This window comes from Cervus canadensis, chromosome 25 (assembly GCF_019320065.1).
Source record: "Cervus canadensis isolate Bull #8, Minnesota chromosome 25, ASM1932006v1, whole genome shotgun sequence".
Classification (NCBI taxonomy): domain Eukaryota; kingdom Metazoa; phylum Chordata; class Mammalia; order Artiodactyla; family Cervidae; genus Cervus; species Cervus canadensis.
The window spans coordinates 19,410,341-19,435,249 of NC_057410.1; the positions used below are offsets into that span (position 1 = coordinate 19,410,341).

The window sequence follows — 24,909 nt, forward strand, 5'->3', positions numbered from 1 at the left end:
AAGATAATAAAAACTAAAGAACTAGAGGATCAATTCAAAAACTCTAATGTTCAATGAGAAAGAGTTGAAGAAAAGAAAAACAAAATAGTTGCATAGATATTCCCAAAGAAATAATAAAATTGATTTTCTCAGCACAGATCTCCTTAATGAAAAGGACTATAGAATGCCCATGGATTTCCCTGGTGGCTCAGATGATAAAGAATCCACCTGCAATGCGGGAGACCTGGGTTCAATCCCTGGGTGGGGAAGATCCCCAGAGAAAGGATTGGCAACCCACTCCAGTATTCTTGCCTGGAGAAATTCCATGGACAGAGGAGCCTGGTGAGATACAGTCCATGGGGTCGCAGAGAGTCGGACACGACTGCGTGATTAAGCTCAGCACATAGCATAGCACAGAATGCCGAACAAACTGAATTTCATTTATTTATTTTTTGCTCTTACTAGAGAACGATATTTATTTTTTTTTTCATTTATTTATTTTTTCAGTGGGTTTTGTCATACATTGATATGAATTTTAAACACACACACCCTGAGCCACCTCACGCAATATCAGAATAACAAGGACAAGGATACCAAAAGTTTCAGTGGCACAGGCACGGAGTCAAAGGCACTTACAACAAGGATTCAGAATCACCAAATTTCTCAAAAGGCTAAAGAATCAGGTAATGCCTTAAAATTCTGAGGGAAATTATTTTTCTGCTAGAATTCTATAACTGGCCAAGTTATCAAGGAACTATGAGGACTGACTAAAAACATTTTCAGATTTGCACAAAAGGAAACATGCATCTCCCATTTGTCATCTTTCAAGAAGATACAGGGAAAAGTGTTTTCATATAAAAGAGTAAATAAAAGAAAATATGTGAGATGCAAGAAAAAGTCATCAAATAGAAATTGAGTGAAAAGACCTCACAGGATGAGAGAATGATCAACAAGTTTAGTTCATCCTAACCAGATCAGAGGGAGAAGATCAGGGTTTGGGGGTGGGTGGCTCTGGGAGGAGTTTAGGAAAGAGAAACTATCTGAGCATTTAGGAAAAAAAAAATTCATAGAACTTTTATATAACGGTTCAAGCTTGAAAGAAAAAATAATAATTGGAACGTTAAAAAAAAAAACTAAGCAAATTTTTAAAGGAGGCAATTATTAACTCTAGGAAAATCGAAGAGTTATTCAAGAAAGGAGCAGTGCTTCAAAGCACACTACTTGACTTCACAGTGACATGAGAAAAACTAACTATTGACTGAATCAAAACTCATTTGGGGTACTTCCCTGGTGGTCCAGTGGTTAAGAATCTGCTTTACAATGCAGGGGACATGGGTTTGATCCCTGGTCAGGGAACTAAGATCCATGTGCCATGGAGCAACTAAACCCTCATGCCATAACTACTGAGTCTGCATGGAGAACACTATTCATTACTTTATGAAAACATGAAAAGCATGCTTCCCAATTTACTTTTGACATAAAATTAGAAGGATTTATTTAACTGACAAAGGATTATTCTCCAAAATATACAAGCAGTTCATGCAACTCAATATCAAAAAAACAAACAACCCAAGCAAAAAATAGGTGGAAGACCTAAATAGACATTTCTCCAAAGAAGACATACAGATGGCCAACATGAAAAGATGTTCAACATCACTCATTATTAGAAAAATGCAAATCAAAATTACAAAGAGGTATCACCTCACCCAGTCAGAATGGCCATCATCAAAAAATCTACAAACCATAAATGCTGGAGAGGGTATGGAGTAGAGAACTCTCCTACACTATTGGTGGGAATGTAAATTGGCACAGCCACCATGAAGAATAGTATAGATGTTCCTTAAAAAAATACAAATAGTACTACTATATGACCCACTAATTGCACTACTGGGTTCATAAGCTGAGAAAACCATAATTGAAAGAGACACATGTACCCCAATGTTCATTGCAGCACTATTTACAAAAGCCAGGATGTGGAAGCAACCTAAATGCTCATCAATAGATGAATGGATAAAGAAGTTGTGGTACGTATATACAATGGAATATTACTCAGCCATAGAAAGAAATGAATTGGGATCATTGGTAGTGATGTGGATGGACCTAGAGTCCGTCACACAGAATGAAGTATGTCAGAAAGAGAAAAACAAGTATCAGATATTAATGCATACATGTGGAGTCGAGAAAAGAAGTACAGATGAGCGTATTTGCAGGACAGGAATAGAGACGCAGATGTGGAGGAAGGACATGTGGATACAAAGGGAGGGAGAAGGAGAGGGATACACTGGGATAGTAACACTGACAGATACACACTGCCATGTGTAACACAGACAGGTAATGCAAAGTTTCGTATAACACAAGGAGCTCAGACAGCTCTGCGATGATCTAGAGGAACGGCGTGAGGCGGAGGAGGCTCAAGAGGGAGGAGATGCATGTATACTTATAGCTGATTCACAATGCTGTACAGAAAAACTTACACAACATTGCAAAGCAATCATACTCCAATAATAAAATTTTAAAAATAAATAAAATGAATCCTGTCACTGGAAAAAAATCAAAAAATAAAATTCAGATATAAGAATTTAAAAAGATATGTGAATCCAAGATATTACAGAAAAATAGACGTTCTATACTTGTGCTTAAAAATATCTACTGCTATGGATAAATAAAATGATTCATAACCCTATCATATACTATACATATTAGGCTTATACTGATGTAAGACTAGTATAAAAAAGGACTAGGTGACTGCTAGGAACTGAATTTTGATGCAGTATTGATTATATTGGGCACAGTGTTCATTATCAAAGGCAGCAATATTCTTTCTAGCTATATTCTTAACAGTTAGACCATTTTTGCCAATGAATGAAATTCTAGATGTCAGATTTTGCAATTGTGATGATTGAAGAGCTGAACAAAATAGATATATTTAATGAGGAAAACAGAAAAATAGCTGCCTTCAAATATTTGCCCTGTGGAGGAGGAATTTGATGTATTCTTACTTCAGGGTGCAGAATGAGAGTTACAGATGGATATTTCATATATATAAATTTCAGCTCAAAATACAGAACAGAAATCACATAATTTTCCTAGAAAGAAGTGGGTTATGTTGTGTTATGTATAGTCTCCAACCTTTAGAAATGTTCGTCAATCTAGAAACTGTGTATAATTCAGATGAGGAACTTAGTAATGTATGCTTTGTGTAGTAGGGTAGGAAAGAGGAAATTGCAAGTCTTTTCCAATTTTAAAGATATAATACCCCAAAATGTAAGAAAACAGTATTTTTAAAATATTTCAATTATCGCAATGTATCTAACTCTTTAGATATATATACTTAGGGGTTTATTTTAAAAATTGTATTATTTACCAAAATGAGAAAATGCAAATTCGGTACATGTAAATTATAGGACATCCTTTGGTTGGAGAACATGCCATCCTTTAATTCTTAAGAATTTCAAATCAACTTTATAGTTTTATATTGCCTCATTTACTATGACATAGGTATCAAATGAAATCCTGAAGTTATTCCCAGACTTTTAAATTTTAATTTCTGATAAAATAGTTTTTAAAAAATAATCTGCTTTTTATTACAACAGACGTAAAATAAACACATTCCAACTAATTTCTCCTTTAATATATTTTCTAGAAATTTCCTAAGCACTCTATATAGAAACATTTTCCCTATAGATAAGGAAGTGAGTTTTATTTACAAGGTTTCTACATATTTTGACTTTAAAAGTAACTATAAAGAAATCCTCATAGTTTGATAGTGACCCAGTCAAAAAAAACTTGAAAGTGAAAGTCATTCAGTCGTATCTGACTCTTGCGGCCCCATGGACTATCCAGTCCATGGAATTCTCCAGACCAGAATACTGGAGTGGATAGCCTTTCCCTTCTCCAGGGGAATCTTCCCAACCCAGGGATCGAACCCAGGTCTCCCTCATTGCAGGCGGATTCTTAACTTGAAGAAAATATTTAATTTCATAAAATACAAAAAAAAAAAATATCTCCAGAGCTCTTCTCAATATAACCATAATCTTAAATGGCCTATTTAATATATCTAAATAAATACCATATCCTTCTTGGCACATTAGAAATTTAAATATTAGGATGATTTTCATGTTTAAATTATGCAACAACAAAATTAACTAGACTTTCTATCAAAGTATGCATACACATTAAAGGTGCTGAAATAAAGAATAAATGAGAATTCTAAACAATAAGGTCAGAAACCATATCTATAAATGTTTACTGAATAAATGCTATATAGAAAAAATGTATGAGCAAATACACACAAAGATTATTTAAATATGAAGTTTATGCTATCTGAATGAGGTAGAGTTGGATGAACTTTAGTTCTATAAAAATTATACAGAAAGGAAAGCTTCATCTAATTTAGATCTCTTTCCTCAAGATTTTTGATGTTGTCCTGATTCTATGGGGTACCCTGTGGGTCAGCAGAGATGAGAAGAATGCAATCTTCTGGTTGCGTCTAAAATTAAGATCTTGCAGCAAAATGCTGACTTGGAAATACGAGCCCATATGAACTCCTATTGTTCTTTGGAGCTTGGACACTGATGTGGGAGAAGCCAAGCCTGGTTATCTTCCCTATTCCAAGATGTGAAAATGCTCCAAAGGCCTAAGAATAAAGAGTAAAAAAGTTTCCCTTAGATAGAAGGGTGCAAACTTTGGCGGTAGAATATGGAAATATTTTTTATTAGTGTGGCAGTAAAAGTTTCCTTTTATTCTTTCATTCTCCTATAAAGACTATATTCTCATAGAGCACACATCACCATTTATACAGTATAATTTGCACATTTTAATTCTCATACTATATTTAATGATATCCCAAACATAGTGAATAATCTTTAATCACAGAAAACGATTTTTGGTTCTACCTGTCGAATATTATTATATTTCAGTTTGTTTATGATGGGTAAAATCTACAATAAGAAAGAAACTTTTGTGAATACTTGTATTGTTGTTGTTTAGTTGCTAAGTTGCGTTTAACTCTTCTGAGACCCTTTGGACTGTAGCCCACCTGGCTCCTCTGTCCATGGGATTTTCTAGGCAAGAATACCAGAGTGGATTGCCATTTCCTTCTCCACGGGAATCTTCTCAACCCAGGGATCAAATCTGTGTCTCCTAGATTGCAGGTGGATGGTTTACCACTGAGCCACAAAGGAAGCCTGAATATGTCTATACCCTGAAAAGAATTACACCCTATAAACAAAAATAGTTCTACTGTGGATGAGCCTTTTTCCGGCAATCTTAATAACTGGACCAAATTCCCCAGAAATCTGATTACTTGTCACAGTATTTCCAATTATGTTTTTATTTAGATTTTGGAACTAGGTTGAAAACTGGCCTGGAAAAGATCAGTTTTCATTCCAATCCCAAAGAAAGGCAATGCCAAAGAATGCTCAAACTACTGAACAATTGCACTCATCTCACACGCTAGCAAAGTAATGCTCAAAATTCTCCAAGCCAGGCTTCAACAGTACGTGAACCGTGAACTTCCAGATGTTTAAGCTGGTTTCAGAAAAGGCAGAGGAACCAGAGATCAAATTGCCAACATCTGTTGGATTATCAAAAAAGCAAGAGAGTTCCAGAAAAACATCTATTTCTGCTTTACTGACTATGCCAAAGCCTTTGACTATGTGGATCACAACAAACTATGGAAAATTCTTCGAGATGGGAATACCAGACCACCTTACCTGCCTCTTGAGAAATCTGTATGCAGGTCAGGAAGCAGTTAGAACTCGACATGGAACAACAGACTGGTTCCAAATAGAGAAAAGAGTATATCAAGGCTGTATATTGTCACCCTGCTTATTTAACTTATATGCAGAGTACATCATGAGAAACACTGGGCTGGATGAAGCAGAAGCTGGAATCAAGATTGCCAGGAGAAATATCAATAACCTCAGATATGCAGATGACCACCACCCTTATGGCAGAAAGTGAAGAGGAACTAAAGAGCCTCTTGATGAAAGTGAAAGAGGAGAGTGAAAAAGTTGGCTTAAAACTCAACATTCAGAAAACTAAGATCATGCCATCTGCTCCCATCACTTCATGGCAATAGATGGGGAAACAGTGGAAACAGTGTCAGACTTTATTTTTGGGGGCTCCAAAATCACTGCAGATGGTGACTGCAGCCATGAAATTAAGACACTTACTCCTTGGAAGAAAAGTTATGACCAACCTAGACAGCATATTAAAAAGCAGAGACATTACTCTGCCAACAAAGATCCATCTAGTCAAGGTTAGGGCTTTTCCAGTGGTCATGTATGGATGTGAGAGTTGGACCATAAAGAAAGCTGAGCACCGAAGAACTGATGCTTTTGAACTGTGGTGCTGGACAAGACACTTGAGAGTCCATTGGCCTTCAAGGAGATCCAACCAGTCCATCCTAGGGGAAATCAGTCCTGAATATTCATTGGAAGGACTGATGCTGAAGCTGGAACTCCAATACTTTGGCCACCTGATGGGAAGAACTGACTCACTGGAAAAGACCCTTTGGCTGGGAAAGACTGAAGGCAGGAGGAGAAGGGGACAACAGAGGATGAGATGGTTGGATGGCATCAGCAACTCAACGGACATGAGTTTGAGTTAACTCTGGGAGTTTGTGATGGACAGGGAGGCCTGGTGTGCTGCAGTCCATGGGGTTGCACAGAGTCTGACACGACTGAGTGACTGAACTGAACTGAACTGGAACTAGGTTAGAGTTATATTTCTTGCTGTTGATAAATTACACATTAAAAGAAACATTTGTCTCAAAATTATGATAGGCATAATTATATGTATAATTTGTGTTGTTCTAGTCTTTTCTTAACCAGCTGTAATATGTACTATCTTCTATCTCTTGATACTTTTGTATTTTTACCCTCCACATATAGTGCTGCATCACTAACACATTCTAACTGCTACGTAAATATCCAGTACTTCTTAGTAGATCAGTGATAATACAAATCAAAATATATGAAATCTTTAAGTAATGAGCCCTATGTCAACCACTTAACCTATTGTTCCTTTTAATACTAAAAAATGACCTCTTTAGATAGGCACTATTTTATACTTTAAGAAACAAAATCTTAAAAATGTTAAGAAACTTTTCAAAAGTTACTCTGCTAAACATTAGCAATTTCAACCCAAACCTTGGCGGTGCTACCATAACTCTTAATCTCAAGATGTAGGAGAGACTTAATATTTAAAGATTCAGTAGGTTTAAGAATAATAGTATTGCTTGAAAGCTTTTTTGGTAAATGAAAAATTATATTTCTCTTGGTGAAGTCAAGATTATATTCTCTTACATGAAACTAATACCAAGCTATACAGCATCAAATGGGCTCTTCAATCTGCAGTTTGTAATCCTAATACTCAAGTCCTTGACTCATTGCCCCAAATGTTTACTCTCTCCAAACCCAAACTTAATTGATCTGATAATTACCAACCATGACTTTTCTCAGCTTTATTATCTTGACAATAAAGTACTTGACAAGGTTTTCTCTTATACATCTTTTCCTCCCATTTGTGAAGTCCAGTAGTTCCATGAATCTCTCCTCTACCGGCTTCATCTACTCCACTTACAGTTTGAGTGCTCTGAGTCATCTGTAAATATGTGATAATAACTGAATGGTCCCTAAATCATCACCCTAAATTTTTAGAAGAGTCCTGTCCTGGATTGCTCTAGTCTCTCATGTTCTGAACGTTTTCATGATGAGAAATGACTATTATAAATCTTCCTAAAACACCATTGTGATCCTACTCCAAAAAATTCAATGGCATATAAAAAAACTTACAGAATTTTCGACTTTTAAAACTCTCAAGTATAATACTCATTGGTCCTCCTTGTTGCAGCCCAACTCATATTTCTAACTTTATTCCTGCCCCTTTTCTCTCACAAACCAACTGACACCAATCAAATGAAACTACTTTTTTGGCCTCTGGCTTTGCTCAGAGCGGTCTCCAATCTGGTACCTCTTTTCCCATTTAAATCCTCTTTCTCTATCAGGGCTCACGCCTTCTTCAGAAAGTCCTACGTTTCTCCAACTGGATACATAATATTTTCTGACTTTCCATGACATTTACTTCTGCCTTGTTGCAGTTATTTGTGTATTTATTTCTCCCTGAACTGTGAGTCCCTTGAATACAGTATGTCATTCTTATTCATCTCTAGCTTTTTTAGCCCAGTGCCTATTAAGGATGGACTCTTCTTGAATGGATTGATGGGAGATTTTTTTGGCAGCTCAGAAGCCACCATTCCCTTCAATAGTTACTTCCAAAGTCTCAGTTTTCCTGGGTCACAACTGCAAAATGTCAAAAGTTCAAGAAGATTGAAAATAGCTCAGAGTGGTCTTAAAGGGTCACCTTAGAGCACAGTTACAACTAGTATAGAAGAATTTGTTATGTGATCTACCAAAAACTTTGTAGTCCTTCATTGAACTATCACAAATATATGAATATAATATGATATATATAATTATATCACATGATACCAGTTTTAGTACAAAGGTCATATCACAATAGGACATCATAGAGTAACTTCCTACTGGATTTAGTTACATTGGTGTGTTTAAGTACAATCTTAGGGGTGGGGGAGTACAACCAGGAAGCAGATGATAGCGTCTATGAAAACAAATTACGTAATTCCAGTCTTTACTCTGTAGTGTATGAGATTTTAGAGATGTTACTGAACCATTAAGTTTTAAGTGTATCTCAGAGACAATGTGATTCAATGGAGTGTCCAAAACATTTTTAATGATTTCTGTTCACATTTGTTTTTACCTAAAATAAGAAAATAAGCTTTACTATATGGAGTTATATGTCAGCCTGATATGTCAAGCATATAATACATCAGGTATCCTGGAAGGGAGATCATCACTTGCAACTCACCTTCAGGGTACTCACCAGATGTCACACACACCCATTTAGAAAGATGAATGATTATAGTTACACATTTATACATCTGTAACACTCTAATGAGATGAGTGTCATGACACTGCTGCTGCTTTTTTTCTGTTTTAGGCCCAGTGTGCTAAATCACTTCACTCATGTCCAACTCTGTGTGACTCTATGGACTCTAGCCTGTCAGGCTTCTCTGTCCATGGGATTCTCCAGGCAAGAATACTGGAGTGGGTTGCCATGCCCTTCTCCAGAGTTTTACACATTGTATTCAGAGTACCAAATGTGCTCATGAAGATGAATTAATTACTAACTCTATTGCAAAAAGAGGCTTGCCCAAAATTTGCCGAATTTTTTCTATGATAATGATAAAAATGTGATACCTGTCAAACAAATAGACTCATAATCTCTCTTTTAAGTTAAAGGAGACATTTAACACTGGATGAGAAAACAGTGCTTCTGGGGGACTTCCCTGGTGGTCTGGTGGTTAAGAGTGAAATCCCAATGCAGAGGATCTGGGTTCAATCCCTGGTCAGGGAACTAGAGCCCTCATGCCTCAATTAAGAGTTTTCATGAAACAGCTAAGACCTGGTGCAGCAAAAATAATAATAATAACTGCTTCTTTAAAATCCTTCTCCTACGGAGAGAACATTTTGAAATGCTTGGAAGTATTTCTAGTGTTATGGGATTTGTTACCATAAATATACCAACCATAAAAAGTCTCCATTGTATATTTTTAAAACTTTGGAACAAAATTTTCTAATATGTTTAAATTGTTTCCAAATCATTCAAAGTTTCACTGAGTTTTAACACTATTTGTTAAAATACAAAGATATAACTACTTTTAGTATAATACTTTTCAAGAAGTGAATGACAGAATGGAAAATGGAAATTTGTAAAATTTCAATAATTTTTTTTCATTAACTAGAATATTGGATTTAAATTGAATTACTACCTTACAACAGGAACATTCAGTGGTAAAGCTACATGGAGATACGCACTTTTGCAAAAGTAATTTTTTCAGCTATGGAAGCTACTGAAATCACATATTGGAATAAACCAGACTTTTGAACCACTACCTGTGCTGAACAAAGATTTTAAACTAATGAAAATAATGAAACATTCTACCACTTTTTAAAAATGAGATGACTATAACAAAAGCTCACTATTGAAAAAAGAGAAAAATATTATCCATAAAATAAAAAATATATTAAATATTCTTCTTATCCTCTTAAATTATTTGTATCTATTCTATAAATTACATTTATATATTAGTTTATGCTTGTACTGTATAGATATATAATAATATATAAGGGTATATGATCAAACTATTTTACTGAGAAATATACATATAATTAAAAAATTAGAAATTGTCTAGGAATGTCAAATAGACTTTTAAAAATATTAATGTTTGACTTTGTTGTTAATTATATAGGTATTAAATCTTATTCTCAAGCTACTAAAAGTTGATACAAAATTATAACAAAAAATCAGAGTATCTAATAGATATGCTAATAATGCCTATATACCATATATATAGTCTTATATAGCACATAGATATTGTAGAATACTGAGACTATGTTCTTCTGAAACATCTAAAAATCTATTTCCAGAGATTCTTAAATATTCTGAAGCACTATGCCTGGAAAAATAGAATTACAACAGAAACATGATTGTCTATTTTTTAATATTAAGAAAAAGACATATATCATAATTTAATGATATAGTTAACTTTAGTAACTACAAACTATAGTTAACTATAAACTATATAAAATTTTAGTTAACTATAAACTATAATGATAAAGTTAACTTTTTAGTTATTTCAAATTACATTCTAACTTCACTCAACCAAACACACACACAAATGTCTTATTTACATTCTCATCATTAGATTGTCTCCTTCAATTTTGCCTAGATTGCACATGTCAAACCTGCAAGGCCCATTTGTGCCTCCAAAACTGTTTTCAAAGCATCACAGCTAGGGCAAACTATAAATCAGTCCACATCCTCCCTTTTGGTGATTCATGAAATCTATGCATACACAAAAAAGAGAAAAAGATGTTGCAATTACACAAAAACTAAAGTATTCTAGCATAGAGACTTCAACACCACTCATCTCTTGCCAGGTTGTAATGGAATATATCATACTAGTTTAGGCTTTCTAGAAGGATTTGTTGGAAGAATAAGTATGTTGTCAAGTACAATACTTATTATAAATTCTTAAATAATTATAGTCTATTAAGCCCCTAATATTATGAGTCTTCAATATCATAAATCACAAGGTTGTTACTGAAAAGAGATAGGAATCCCATTCTGCTTCTGACCATCTGTTTATTTAGTACATTCACCACTAAACTGCAAATTCCTTGTACACAGAGACTGTGCCCGACCTACTTCTAGTGACTAACACAATGCCTATAAAATGTAGTGAATGCTCAGAATTTAGGGGAGTTACTGAATGTACCATAGAATGGTACGGCAATATAACAAATAGAAACATTATTTCAGTAGATTTCCATGATAAATTGGTAATGAAGTAGATTTCCAGCCCTTTGCTATACTTATATGTGTCTTCTCCAAATTTGAGAAAATAACCAATTACTATGGTTTTACTGAACACTGCCCTTTACAAAGAATTGACAGCTTCTTGAAACCATTTCCCCACACATTACCTTGTTCCCCTGGCTGCTGCTGGACTTAGGAGCAATGGAGGCAGTAACAAGTTCCTTTTTGAGTGCGTTCCACCTTGAGCAGGAGCCCACCCCCTCCACTCAGACCCTCAATGTTCTTTTGTAACACAAAACTATTAAATTGACAAACTGCAAATTTACTAGGTGTGTGCTGCTACCCCATGCTCATTTCTGAAAGTGTTTTTATTTGTCACATTCCATTGTATCTTAATGGAAATTTAGTCATACACACACACACACATGTATACATATATATGTTTTAACACAATACTACAGGAGGGTACTATTTTAAAAAGAAATGCTTTTGGAAAAGCACTAGGATCAAGAGGGTTCAAGTACCAAGGTTTCATCTTTGTAAAAAATATTTTTTCTTAATTTTAGAAGAAAAAACAATCTTAAATGAAAAAATTATTCTCTTTACTTCTGTTGGATCATCATTAACTCCAGAAAACAATGGAATGCACATTATTTTCTTACCAAATATGAACTGATTTTATGTACAGAATGAAAACATTATAGGAAAATGAACCACTTAAATGAGGCCTACAGGGAAATATAGAAAAATTAATATAAATTTATTTAAAGAGCATTTGCTAAAATAGTTTATGTTACATGTAGTGCCCCTCATTTTATAAAAGAAAAATAAAAATTTTACTTACCTTTTAAAGACTATCCTGAGCATGAGTACATCTATTAATTTACTGTTTGCTTACACCATAAATTTTTATTTATTTATAATATATGAATATTAAAATTCCTAGTATTTAAAAATTGATAGCTCAACAATAAATCTTATTTTTAAAAACCAATGTTAGTTTCTAATAGGATTAAATAAAAATAGCAGTAGCTTATATACATACTCAGTAAAATTATATGAAAACATATACTATTCAACAATTAAATGTTTAATAAGAAAAATTAACAATTTGTTATTTAAAAAAACCATCAAAAGAAAAGAGGTATTCTTTACAATACAGAATCGGTTCAGTGACTTAAAACATTTTAGGTATTGGTTCAAGGAATAAAAATACAACATACACGTGAATTAAGAAAAGCACAAGGCCAACAACACATCATTAATAAGCAAGGGTTAAAATACAATCATTTCACATTGACTAGTCACAAAAATGCAGTCATTAACAGATAAGCTTTCTTTCTTTCTTTAATCATGCTTATAAATTGTTACAACACAAAGTTTCCAATATGGAGAAAATTTAAATATATATTTACAACTTTATTCCTAGCTACATTTTAATTATTTAGCAATTGGTATTTTAATTTTCCTTCAAAATGAAAACTGTTTCAAATTTCATGTCATTCATATATGTATACTTATATACATATACACATTTTTCTTAGTTTTCTAACCTAGTAAATAGGATCTTCTGAAATTAAAGTTATGCATTAAAGAATATTAACCTGATATGTTAATAAGAGGTATTCTGAAATCTGGCTAATATGTAGCAACACTGAAAGAGGTAAATTAAAACGTTATAACTGGTTTTAACAATAAAACTTCAGATCCCTAATCCCTTTTAATATAAAAGGCTAATTTAAGGATTAAAATTCTTCATATAATAAGAAATCCAGGAACTTTAATGATATATATTTACTTTATTAAAAGTTAATAAATAAAATTATTGTAATTTTTAAAATTATCTTCAATTTATCAAAAAATTTACAGTTCTTTACTAGTGCAAAGACTGAATTAATCAATGAACTCCTTTGTGGAACAGACATGTAATAAACAATGAAGAATTATATACTTCTATTTTACTATTTTGTAATTTGAAATTATTGTTTTCTTGGTCACTTGTTTTTGTGAGGTTGACAAAGTTATCTCTGCAAAGGGTCTTTAGTGAACATTCGGGTTTTTCACTTATGACATACCAAAAAACATCATGATACAAATTATTGGAGTATAGCATTTGATGCATTCCAACACAATCAAAATTGTGTGAGGTTGTACACCTTAAACTTATACAATATGACTACATATCTCAATAAAGCTGGGGAAAAATTATGTAAATACTATAGTGAATATGTAGAAAAAATTGATAAACCTTAAACTATTTGAAAATATTAAACAAAGGATGAAAAAAATCTAAAACTGACCCCAAATGAATATTTGCAATTCCAACATGCTATAAATTTAGATATGTCAAATTTTTAAAGTTTCATGATGTTTATTAAATAGAACAGGAATCAACAAACTTTCCCCAGAGGGAAAGTCTCTATTGTAGAGGGCCAGTCTCTATTGTAAAAGCCTCTTTTGAGTCTAAGAAAGTCTCAAAAGCAGCCATAGATAATACATAAAAAACGTGCATGACTGTGTTCCAATAAAAGTTATTTATAAAAATAGACAATGGGCCAGGTTTGATAATTTGCTGATCCCTGATATAGAAGATCTGATTCAAACCACTTAATTTTAGGAACTTCAATATATAACACAAAGCAGAAGCATGAGTAAATGTTTAATGCTTTGTGAATGAATGAATTCATGAATGAATAGGGAAAATAAAACCTTTATGTCTGTTGTCCTAATTGAGGCAAATTCCAAGAAGGCAATCTATGGATTAAGTCTTATTAATGACAAGGCTTATAATTAAACCAATAAAACAAAAGAAAATGTAACAGATACAGTACAGAGAAAGTGAATTTCCAACCAAAAACGACTAACAAAAAAAAAATCTATCGTGACTTCTTACAGGACTTCAAATCTATCCAATTAGATTGTAAACTACATAGGGTAACAAATATGTCTTTATATTATCACGACAGTATAGTCCCTAGGATACAGCAGATGGTCAGTGAACATTTTAAGTACGTATGTGAATGCTTTCCATAGCAAAATGCTTTTGTTAGTTCCCAAAAAGTTATGTCTCTCTAATTCTAATGCAGCAATTTAAGATCTTCCCATAAAGTTAAAACGCTCTGCTGTTTTGTATCAGTCATAGTGACTAAAAAGATGAATTTAGTCTGAACTAGAACTTGACCTATTCTTCAAATAGCATGAATTGAAACAGGTTTACATTTCACTGTAAAACTTTGACCTGGGTGAAGCAAAACAAGTGTATACATCAGGTTCGGATATAAAATCAGAGTTAATTATTTTCCAAATAAAGAACTGCTTAACTTTATAATCTTAATTATAAATTAATTTAATTTAATAAATTTATTATAAATTATAGACTCCAATCATTTTATCTCCTGAAAGAAGTATACTTGGTTGTATGTGATTTGAAATATCAAAACTGACCAAAATGCTAGTTTCAATATATCTATATGTTAATTATTCTTCAAAGCCTGGGTAGTTGAAAAATACTAGAAGAAATTAATAATTCATGAATATTTATGCATTTTTGTCTATGGCTTCAAAAAATAAAAAATTAAAACAGCCCAAAACACAGTAACTCCACACAGTGGAAGATATGAACATTCATATAAATTACAATATAAATCATACTTTTTCATGATGTATGTAACAAATTGTAAACAATTAATTTACTTTGTGTAAGTAAATTTCTTTTTTAATACAATATTTTCACATTTCCAAATAAAATATTAAAGTTTAACAATGATAAAAAATGTTATTTGCTTTTAGATCAGTTACTGGACATTGACAGACAAAAGCCACAAACAGTTATACACTCAAACAAGACACAGCCTTAACTTGCCATTGTTACAAGCACAATGTTAACATTATGTACAAATGCAAATAGTAAAACATTTTCAATTAATTTGTGGCAAGCCAAAAGTGTACTGGAGAAACACACTTCCATTAGATTAGTGCTATGGTTCAAAATTCACTTATAAAAAATAAATATCTATAAAACTATTATATATATATATGTATACATTACAGTACTTGAATGAATTCTCTTTCAAACTATCAAATTTAATGACACAAGCCAAGATGTCCAATGGTCTGCTTTTAAAAAAAATTGGAAGATAAAATGTGTGCATCACAATTTATAAAGAGAGAAAATTAAAGTAAAAGGGACAGAATAAAACAAAACAGAAAGATAAAAATAAGAGTACTATCGTACCGATTTCCATGGTCCCCGATGCCATGATACATCATCAGGGCAAGCATGTACCTGACACTGTACCACACTAGGTGGCTTGTTCAACATTTCACAGTTTTGCTCTTGTGACAGTTGGCCATTGGGAAACTGACATATCACAAATCTTGATTTTATTCCTCCTCCACATGTTTGTGTACACTAAAAATAAAAAGGAAGATAAAGACTATGTGGCTTCAAAGAGAATATTATGTTGGTTTATTCAGTGATGAGTACATAATCAGAATGGCTAAAGCTTAAAGTTTATCCTTTCTTCATAACTCTCAACATTTCTTCAAAAATAAATCAAAGTTGCAGTTCCATCCTTTTTTTTAAAAAGACAAAATTTTGAAAATTAATACTGTAATAGGTAATAACTACATAATGTATGGTATCCTATCAAAAGATGACTATGTATCCATGAAGGGAAATCTAAATTTATAAAGATAGAAAGATGTACAGTATATCTATTACATGAGAACAGCAGGTGGCAAAGCAACATTATAATTAATGAACTGATTTCTGAAACCTACACAGAACTAAAGTCTGGCAGGAAATGTATCAAATATTAAAAGTTCATATCTTTTCACAATGTTTCAAATTATTTGAATTTTCACAAGAATTAACTCAGAACTGAAAAAGTTACTTTCATTTTGGAAAATAGTAAAAGTATATTTTAAAGACATACTTTTATATTTATTAACACCTGATCAGAAGTGTATCTTTAAACAATGATTTCCAAATTCCCTATGGAGAGAAAACAGGTACTGAAAATCATTAAACAGGGGACTTCCCTGGTGGTGCAGTGGATAGGAAACCTCCTGTCAACACAGGGGACAAGGGTTTGATCCCTGGTCCGGGAAGATTCCACATACTGCAGGGCAACTAAGTCTGTGCGTCACAATTACTGAGCCTGAACTCTACAGCCTATGAGCTGCAACTACTGAGCTTGCGTATTCCCAACTACTGAAGCCCATGCACCTGGAGCCTGTTCTCTGCAACAAGAGAAGCCACTGCAATGAGAAGTCTGAGCATCGCAATAAAAAGGAACCCCAGTTTGCTGCAACTAAGGAAAGCCCGGGCGCAGCAACAGAGACCCAATGCAATCAAAAATAAACGAGTTAATTTTTAAAAAATCATTAAACACAAATATTTGACTAATTAAATTAGGTGGCTTGTTTTATTTATCCAAAGCCAATGTAAGTCTTTCTTCTTTCTCATGCATAATATAGGTGGAATTAGTATTCATTGCAACCATTTAAAAAATTATCCTCATAATCCCAGTGCCTAAAAGGTCAGGATGTGAAGAAAGTGCTCAATAATTGATAGCTATTTCATTTTAGATTCATCAAATGAATGGTTCCATAATTAGGATATTATCATGGCCTACATATCGCTGTTTTTCTGTCTTTGTATCAGTCTAATTTTCTAAGAAATTAAAACAATAATACATTAGTTTTAGAGAGGTATTAGGAAGTCACCTACTGGCTAGCACATAGGATTCTGAAAAAAATCTGGAGTATGTATTTCCTATCATAAATGAGTGATTTATACCACGACACAATGTTTAGTAAAAGATTATAGTTTTACTGACTCAATTTTTTAAAAATCTGTCTAGTATAGTGAAGTAAGATTATTCAACAGTAAGGGTATGAAGTGCTTAAGTTTCGGTCTTAGGGATGTCATAATTTCCGCAAGTTTAGGAGAGAGTAGGACTTACTTCTCCCCAGCTTCCATAGTTCCACTGTGGACAAGGTCCTGAATCACAGTGCGTTGACTCTGGGGGTTTGGACGCTGCATCGCAGTAGCTGGCACTTTGTCCATTTTCGTCCTGGCAGACCACAACTCTGCGCTGAACACCTCCAGCACAGCTGCTAGAGCACTGGGAAGGATGGAACACGGGAACACACAAACTGAAGATTCCACATCACAAAATTACATCATAAAACACTAAAGCAAAAGAAAAACGCTTCTTTGACTCAACTTCAAGCTCTCTAAATTTTCTCTCTCCCCCCCTTTGGAATTTTCTAATTTTCTCTCTCCCCTCCTTTGGAATCATAATTTGAAAAAAGAATATCTGTCAAAAAAAAACCTGGGTATTACTAGGGGTTTCATTAAAATTTATTGATAGGAAGGTAAAGCTTTAAAGTTTGCCGTAAAAAATTCACCCTTGTCCTAGGCGTTAACTAAAAAAGAATTCAAGTTTTCAGGTCTCACTAGAAAGGAAAAAAAACAAAACAAAAGATAATGTTAAGTTTCTCAACTATCACATTGTTTTTCTTTACTTGGTATCATTAATCTCATACAAGATACGAACCACAATTGTACTTTTTGTACAAAGTAATCATGGTTTTACACCAGCTTACTGCACTGTTACCATGGTAATTTCTGGGTTTGATTTTTTTTCTTCATAGACATTGGTAAGCTTAAGACTTAAAAGATTTCATTTTTACTATAATGTACTCTTAAGATTTTTTTCAAATGGATTCCTCTGTAATCATAATATCACATTAGTGTATAATTCAATTAGAACTCTACAGATTTGCAATCTGCATCAAAAATTGCTTAATCTTTTTAAGATTTAAACTACTGATCTTCAGAAATAATTAGCATTAAAAGCCTCTGATGTCATTATGTACATATCTGTTAAAAAGGCCATATAACATAACAAAATTACAGAATTAGTATAACTCAATAAAGAGGGCTTACTGATCCCCATGGTCCTGTTCTCCACTGGTTTCCTCTGATTGATGGATGGACTCCCTGATTTTGATTATCCTCTGGTTTGTGAGTTAATGGAAAATTCCTGCCTGGAAAATGGCTTGGCTGCTCAGAGGAACTCGGAAAGTGGCTGTACGTGGGAGGGCAGGCTGCCAGATTACATTCTTGTTCTATCACAGGGCGGACTTCAGGGTCACAGTAATTCTCATTAACTGGCTGATGATAGTTGATGCATAAAACTTGTCGAGTCATTTTTCCACGGCCACAGGAAGCTGAACACTGATCACAAATTTAGCCAATAAACTGCATTACCTCCAAGTTCAAATATTATATTTAAATTTCTCATTTCACTTTTTTTTGCATAAAAGTACTTACAGGTGACCAATTCCCTGTTTGCCACTCTCCACAAGGGCTAAAACAGACAGCTATTTCAGCTGGTCGGGGTAAGTGGGCACAAAATGATTCATCTGCTATTCCATCGTGAGCATCACGACAACTTACATAGCGGGCTTGAGCTCCTCTTCCACAAGACACGGAGCACTGAAAAATTGAATCATACCAAAGCATTATATAGGACACTCCCGGATCCCTTACACTTGGTTGTTGTTCAAATTTCTGAACCTCAAGATTCTTGAAAAAACTTAATTTATAAATATTATCATTTCTGAGTCAAAGACAGGGCAGTGAGTATTCCAATGAGTTTAAAAAATAAACTTCACAAATCAGATGTTTGTGATAATAAAACAAAACACTCAACATTTCAGAACAGTGATTAGCTATTTGTCAAAATTAAAGAAACAGAAAAGATTATAGATAAGAGAATCTTAAGATAACATTTAAGACAACTCTGAAAGACCTAGGTAATAGAGAAGATAGGATCTCATAATTAAAATATTCAGAGAATATATGAAACTTAAAAATATTTCTTTCATGTACGACTGAAGCAAGTGTATATTCCAAATCGAATAAAAGTCTAATATCACATCTGCTTCTCATAACAGCCTGTGACATAAATATTATCATCCTCATTTGGTAGGATTAGAAAACAGACCTAGAAAACTTAAATTCTTGCCCATGGAAACAGAGCTCTTGAAAGACAGAACAGGATTTAGTCATTAAATTACCTAATTCTAAACCCTATGCTCTTTCAATACCATCTCCATCAAAATACCTAAGAATGAATGCATATATTAATTTGGCAAATCTGGAGCAACTATTTTGTGGATGCCTGAAAGCCTCCATAGTAGAAATACTGTCTCTTAAAGAAATTCACTTACTGGGGTCCAAGAACCATATCGCCATTGTGCTATCTTTCTCATGGGAACAGCTGGCAAGGAAGTGGCCCCAATTTTAGGGATAACTGGGCAAGGTGTAACAATACAATCCTGTTCAAAAGAAAAATGGACCTCATAAAACATTAGTGAATTAACCACTCTGATTGATACTAAATCCTATACTTCTTTCAATTATGTAACTCAAGAACAGCTACATAGTAAACTACAAATAAGTGATATAAAGGTTTTTATTTTCCAAAAGTACAAAGTACTATCAAGGGCTACAAGTGGATAGTATGACTCTGAAGGCTAAGTTTGGATCATTCTGCCTGATGATTTAAAAAGAAAAGAGTAATAGTCTTTCAAAAATAGCACTAAGCTGAAACCTTCTGAATGAACACAGATCACTACCTTAAGCAACACCACACACTTGAGAAGTTCATTATACTCCTAATAATGCATCATCCTTCTGTAGTTCAAAGGATGGAAACATAAATTATATGAGTTATCCAATATCAGATAAAGAGTAAAAACAAATCCCTCAATAAAGCTGGCAAAACCAAGAACAATAAACTCTCTGATGCCCACATACATTTTTAAGGCATATACGGTGAAGTGGAAAAATACATATGGAAATAATTTTAACACACCAATAATCTTCCTGTATCAAACATTGTTGTTTGTAATCCATGGAGAGGTGTCGTTTACCTGCCTGTCACTTGGTCGACTAGCTCCATGGCACAGTCTGTCATCTAGCATTGCACTATGTAGCTCGTTGACACATTTCACAGCACGCATCTGGTACCCCTGTCCACACGTGGCTGTGCACTGAAGAATATAAGCAGATACCAAACACCATTGCTCAGACATTAAATAAACTTAATTTTCTTAACATGTACACAGTTAAGAATGTATTTTCAGTAGATGTTTTTATTAGTCCTTTATTCCAGATTCTAGATTTAAACTGAGCAAATTTAATCAATATACATCTTTATTCAAATTTATATAGATACTAATAAAATAGGCAATACCAAAGAATGCTCACTACCGCGCAATTGCACTCATCTCACACGCTAGTAAAGTAATGCTCAAAATTCTCCAAGCCAGGCCTCAGCAATACATGAACTGTGAACTTCCAGATGTTCAAGCTGGTTTTAGAAAAGGCAGAGGAACCAGAGATCAAATTGCCAACATCTGTTGGATCATCGAAAAAGCAAGAGAATTCTAGGAAAACATCTATTTCTGCTTTATTGACTATGCCAAAGCCTTTGACTGTGTGGATCACAATAAACTGTGGAAAATTCTGAAAGAGATGGGAATACCAGACCACCTGATCTGCCTCTTGAGAAATCTGTAGGCAGATCAGGAGGCAACAGTTAGAACTGGACATGGACCAACAGACTGGTTCCAAATAGGAAAAAGAGTACGTCAAGGCTGTATATTGTCACCCTGCTTATTCAACTTATATGCAGAGTACATCATGAGAAACGCTGGGCTGGTTGAAGCACAAACTGGAATCAAGATTGCCAGGAGAAACATCAATAACCCCAGATATGCAGATGACACCTCCCTTATGGCAGAAAGCAAAGAAGAACTAAAGAGACTCTTGATGAAAGTGAAAGAGGAGAGTGAAAAAGTTGGCTTAAAACTCAACATTCAGGAAACTAAGATCATGGCATCTGGTCCCATCACTTCATGGCAAATAGATGGGGAAACAGTGGAAACAGTGGCAGACTTTATTTTTGGGGGCTCCAAAATCACTGCAGATGGTGATTGCAGCCATGAAATTAAAGGATGCTTACTCCTTGGAAGGAAAGATATGACCAACCTAGACAGCATATTAAAAAGCGGAGACATTACTTTGCCAACAAAGGTCCATCTAGTCAAAGCTATGGCTTTTCCAGTGGTCATGTATGGATGTGAGAGTTGGACTATAAAGAAACTTGAGTGCAGAAGAATTGATGCTTTTGAACTGTGGTGATGAGAAGACTCTTGAGAGTCCCTTGGACTGCAAGGAGATCCAACCAGTCCATCTTAAAGGAGATCAGTCCTGAGTGTTCATTGGAAGGACTGACGTTGAAGCTGAAACTCCAATACTTTGGCCGCCTGATGAGAAGAGCTGACTCATTTGAAAAGACCCTGATGTTGAGAAAGATTGAGGGCAGGAGGAAAAGGGGACAAGAGAGGATGAGATGGCTGGATGGCATCGTCGACTCAATGGACATGAGTTTGGGTAAACTCCAGGAGTTGGTGATGTGAGGGAGACCTGGTGGGCTGTGGTCCATGGGGTCGCAAAGAGTCAGACATGACTGAGCGACTGAACTAAACTGAAAATAGTGAAATTGAAATGGCAATTATTATTGTATCTTTAAAAAGTTATCATGTAAAATTCTCAATAGAAGCTTCATATTTTGGTGGCAGAGTCAATGCAGTTTAGGAAAACTAACTAGTTTTCAACATTGACCTGGTGTGTGCATGTCACTTAATATACTAAATAAATTTTGAAGAGATAAAGAAAGAAAAGAACAGGACAGTGTTAAAGGGTAGATGAGAGCAGGTTTCCTGGCAAGTATGGCAATCTGCACAGAATACTAAACTGCCCACAACTCATCCATCAGATTATCTCCTAGTCACCTTTTGGCAAAACTTCCCAACAACACCTACTCTAAGTACAGTAGACAGAATAATTTAGGATGTGAAAATGCTTATATTTTACATAAAGTTGATGGAAGCATAAGTTGTTTATTGAAGTATGGTTGATTAACAGTGTTATGTTAATTTCTGGTGTATAGCAAAGTGATTTAGTTATTCATATATATATTCTTTTTTGTATTCTTTTTTATTATGGTTTATGGCAGGATGCTGAATACAGAAATTTTTGGTATCGTGGTTAACAAAAGTGAGTTAAAAGTCAAAGCTAGAATATTTACCACAGCAAAATTAGCAGGACTGAAAAAATTGTATAGGTACGGATTTACATTTCAGGAATCTTTCTCCAAAAGCCACCCGAAAATTAGATGGAGCCACTAAAAGACTGAATATACTATAATTCTGTGCTATTCTGTAATGACGGATCAGAGTGGAAATCCATATACTGTCATATACTCACAGAACCCCAAGGTCCTACTTGCCAGGAAGTACATGCATGAAGCTCACAGGGTCTCTGCGACTCAGGCTTGGTGCTTGGGTCACAGAAGCCGTCACTGAAGCGGTCCTCCTTCAGCTGACACCACACCTGCCGCCGCTTCGCTCCTTTCCCACAGGTAACCGGACACTGGGAAAGACAGCTGACCGTTACTGTCAGCATCAGTCAGCACAAACACCCCCAAAACCGTAACGGTCAATTTGCATATTCAAATACAGTTAAAGATCATTCCTAAGGACATTTTCCCTCCACGCCTCAGAAAAACCAGAGATACTCATGAGGTAAAACCAGCCACCCCAAACTTCTGCTGCCCAAATCCCAGCACAACATCTACTTGTTCCAGAAATAAAGGTACAAAACTGACCTTGGAACAAGTATGTATGTCAGCCTACTGTGCACACCATGAAAAAGTACTTAGTCACTCAGTCATGTCTGACTTTTTGTGACCCCATGGACTGTAGCCTGCCAGGCTCCTCTGTCCATGGGGATTCTCCAGACAAGAATACTGGAGTGGGTTACCATGCCCTTCTCCAGGGAATCTTCCCAACCCAGGGATCGATCCCAGGTCTCCCACATTGCAGGTGGATTCTTTACCATCTGAGCCACTAGGAAAGCCCACTATGAAAATGGTTACAGATTAAATACCAGTTATGTCATTGTTGGTCAGACACTGTAAATAGCTTAAGGACAAAACATTTTGAAATTTTACTACCTTGATAATACAATTATTTACCAAATGATAAAGCAAATTGAAATATTTTTTGAATTACATAGCCTTCCATTACAAAGATCTCCTGTACAACGTGATAATAGTTCTAAGCCTCAAGTGTTTAATGTTACCTCACTCCACTCACTAGTGGCCCAACTGGGACAGGAAAATTCATTGCAATTCTCTATTGTCACTCGGGGAAGTTCCTGGCATTCTCTGTCAGCAAGACGGTGGCCAAAGTTATTTATACAGTAAGATTCTCGAGACCTCTCCCCTCCTCCACAACTTCTGGAACACTGATTAAAAAAAGAAAAGTGGTGAGAAATGGACACAAAATAAAAATTTTAATAAAACGCTACTCTGAAGTGACAAATATTTAATTAGAAGTAAAATGAAGGAGCAGCTTTTCTTAAGCTATACTTTTTTCTTTGTACCTGAGACCATTCTAAATAATGCCACCTTGTTAAGACACAATCACCATGGCAGGGTTCTCGGGTTGGAGGTTTAAGTTGGTCACCACAGTAGTGGTCATCTACTGGAACAGTCTGTCCTTTATGAATGGAATACTTCATACAGTGGACGTCCAATGACTTGTATCCTTGACCGCAAAGGGTTGAACATTCACTTTTGCCAATGATGTGCCACCTATAAAAAATGATGTTATTATGCTTAGGAGGTAGGCTGATGAACACAATTTAAAACATGGATTAAGAAAAATTCACACATATAATTCAATTTTTAAAATTATGTTAGAATTTATGGACAAGCCACAATAAAAAAATATTTGATATATCATTAATTTAGTGATGAAAACTTCTTAGAGATCTTAGAGTCCAAACTTTCATTATATAGATGAGAAAATGAAGCCCAGTGATCCTGTGCATTCAAATGGTATAAATGCTTGGCTTCTGTCAGAAATTTTACTTTTCTCTAAATAAAATTTAACATTTACTCCAAACCCATAAAAATGGAGCTGTCTGATTAAAGCTGGAGGTAGAGAACCAGCACTACACCCAGGCATTTGGAGGAACCCCAAGCCTCACCCTAGAGGAACCCCAAGGAAATATGGGTTCTCTTCCTAGGAATCCCAAGCCTCTCCCTAGACTTTTGAAAACAACTGGCTGAGATTAAGATTGAGATTAAGGTTACTTAGTAGCAGATCTAAAACTATAACCAAATATATCTGACCTATAATCAGGTGGTGTCTCCCTATGCAACATCTTTATTTGACTGAGGATCAGAGAACATCTGGGAACATGACTACATCAAAAGCCTTTAAAAGTTGGTAAACTTGTCTTTATAAAGCATATCACATTTTCTCATTAACTCATATAATCTACTTTTAGACATGTTTTCAGAGAGAACATTTATTTCCCACAAGTAAAATCTGCCAGCGTTAGCCAAATTATCCCAATTACAGTCTAGC

At 34.6% G+C, this 24,909-nt stretch overlaps 1 protein-coding gene across 3 annotated transcripts in view; it reads right to left on the bottom strand.

Annotated features, from left to right (window-relative positions):
• ADAMTS20 (ADAM metallopeptidase with thrombospondin type 1 motif 20) overlaps positions 1–24,909 on the bottom strand; it is a 189,566-nt gene that overhangs the window by 64,180 nt on the left and 100,477 nt on the right. For 2 of the 3 annotated variants that reach the window (XM_043447168.1, XM_043447170.1), the window contains 9 exons: positions 23,918–24,128; positions 23,615–23,779; positions 22,739–22,903; positions 20,338–20,457; positions 19,633–19,740; positions 18,731–18,895; positions 18,344–18,634; positions 17,355–17,516; positions 15,620–15,796 (listed from right to left, as the gene is read on the bottom strand). In XM_043447168.1, the coding sequence (XP_043303103.1) occupies positions 15,620–15,796; positions 17,355–17,516; positions 18,344–18,634; positions 18,731–18,895; positions 19,633–19,740; positions 20,338–20,457; positions 22,739–22,903; positions 23,615–23,779; positions 23,918–24,128 (1,564 nt within the window). The remainder of the gene's footprint in view (positions 1–15,619; positions 15,797–17,354; positions 17,517–18,343; positions 18,635–18,730; positions 18,896–19,632; positions 19,741–20,337; positions 20,458–22,738; positions 22,904–23,614; positions 23,780–23,917; positions 24,129–24,909) is intronic. The other variant, XM_043447169.1, reaches the window with a different exon arrangement.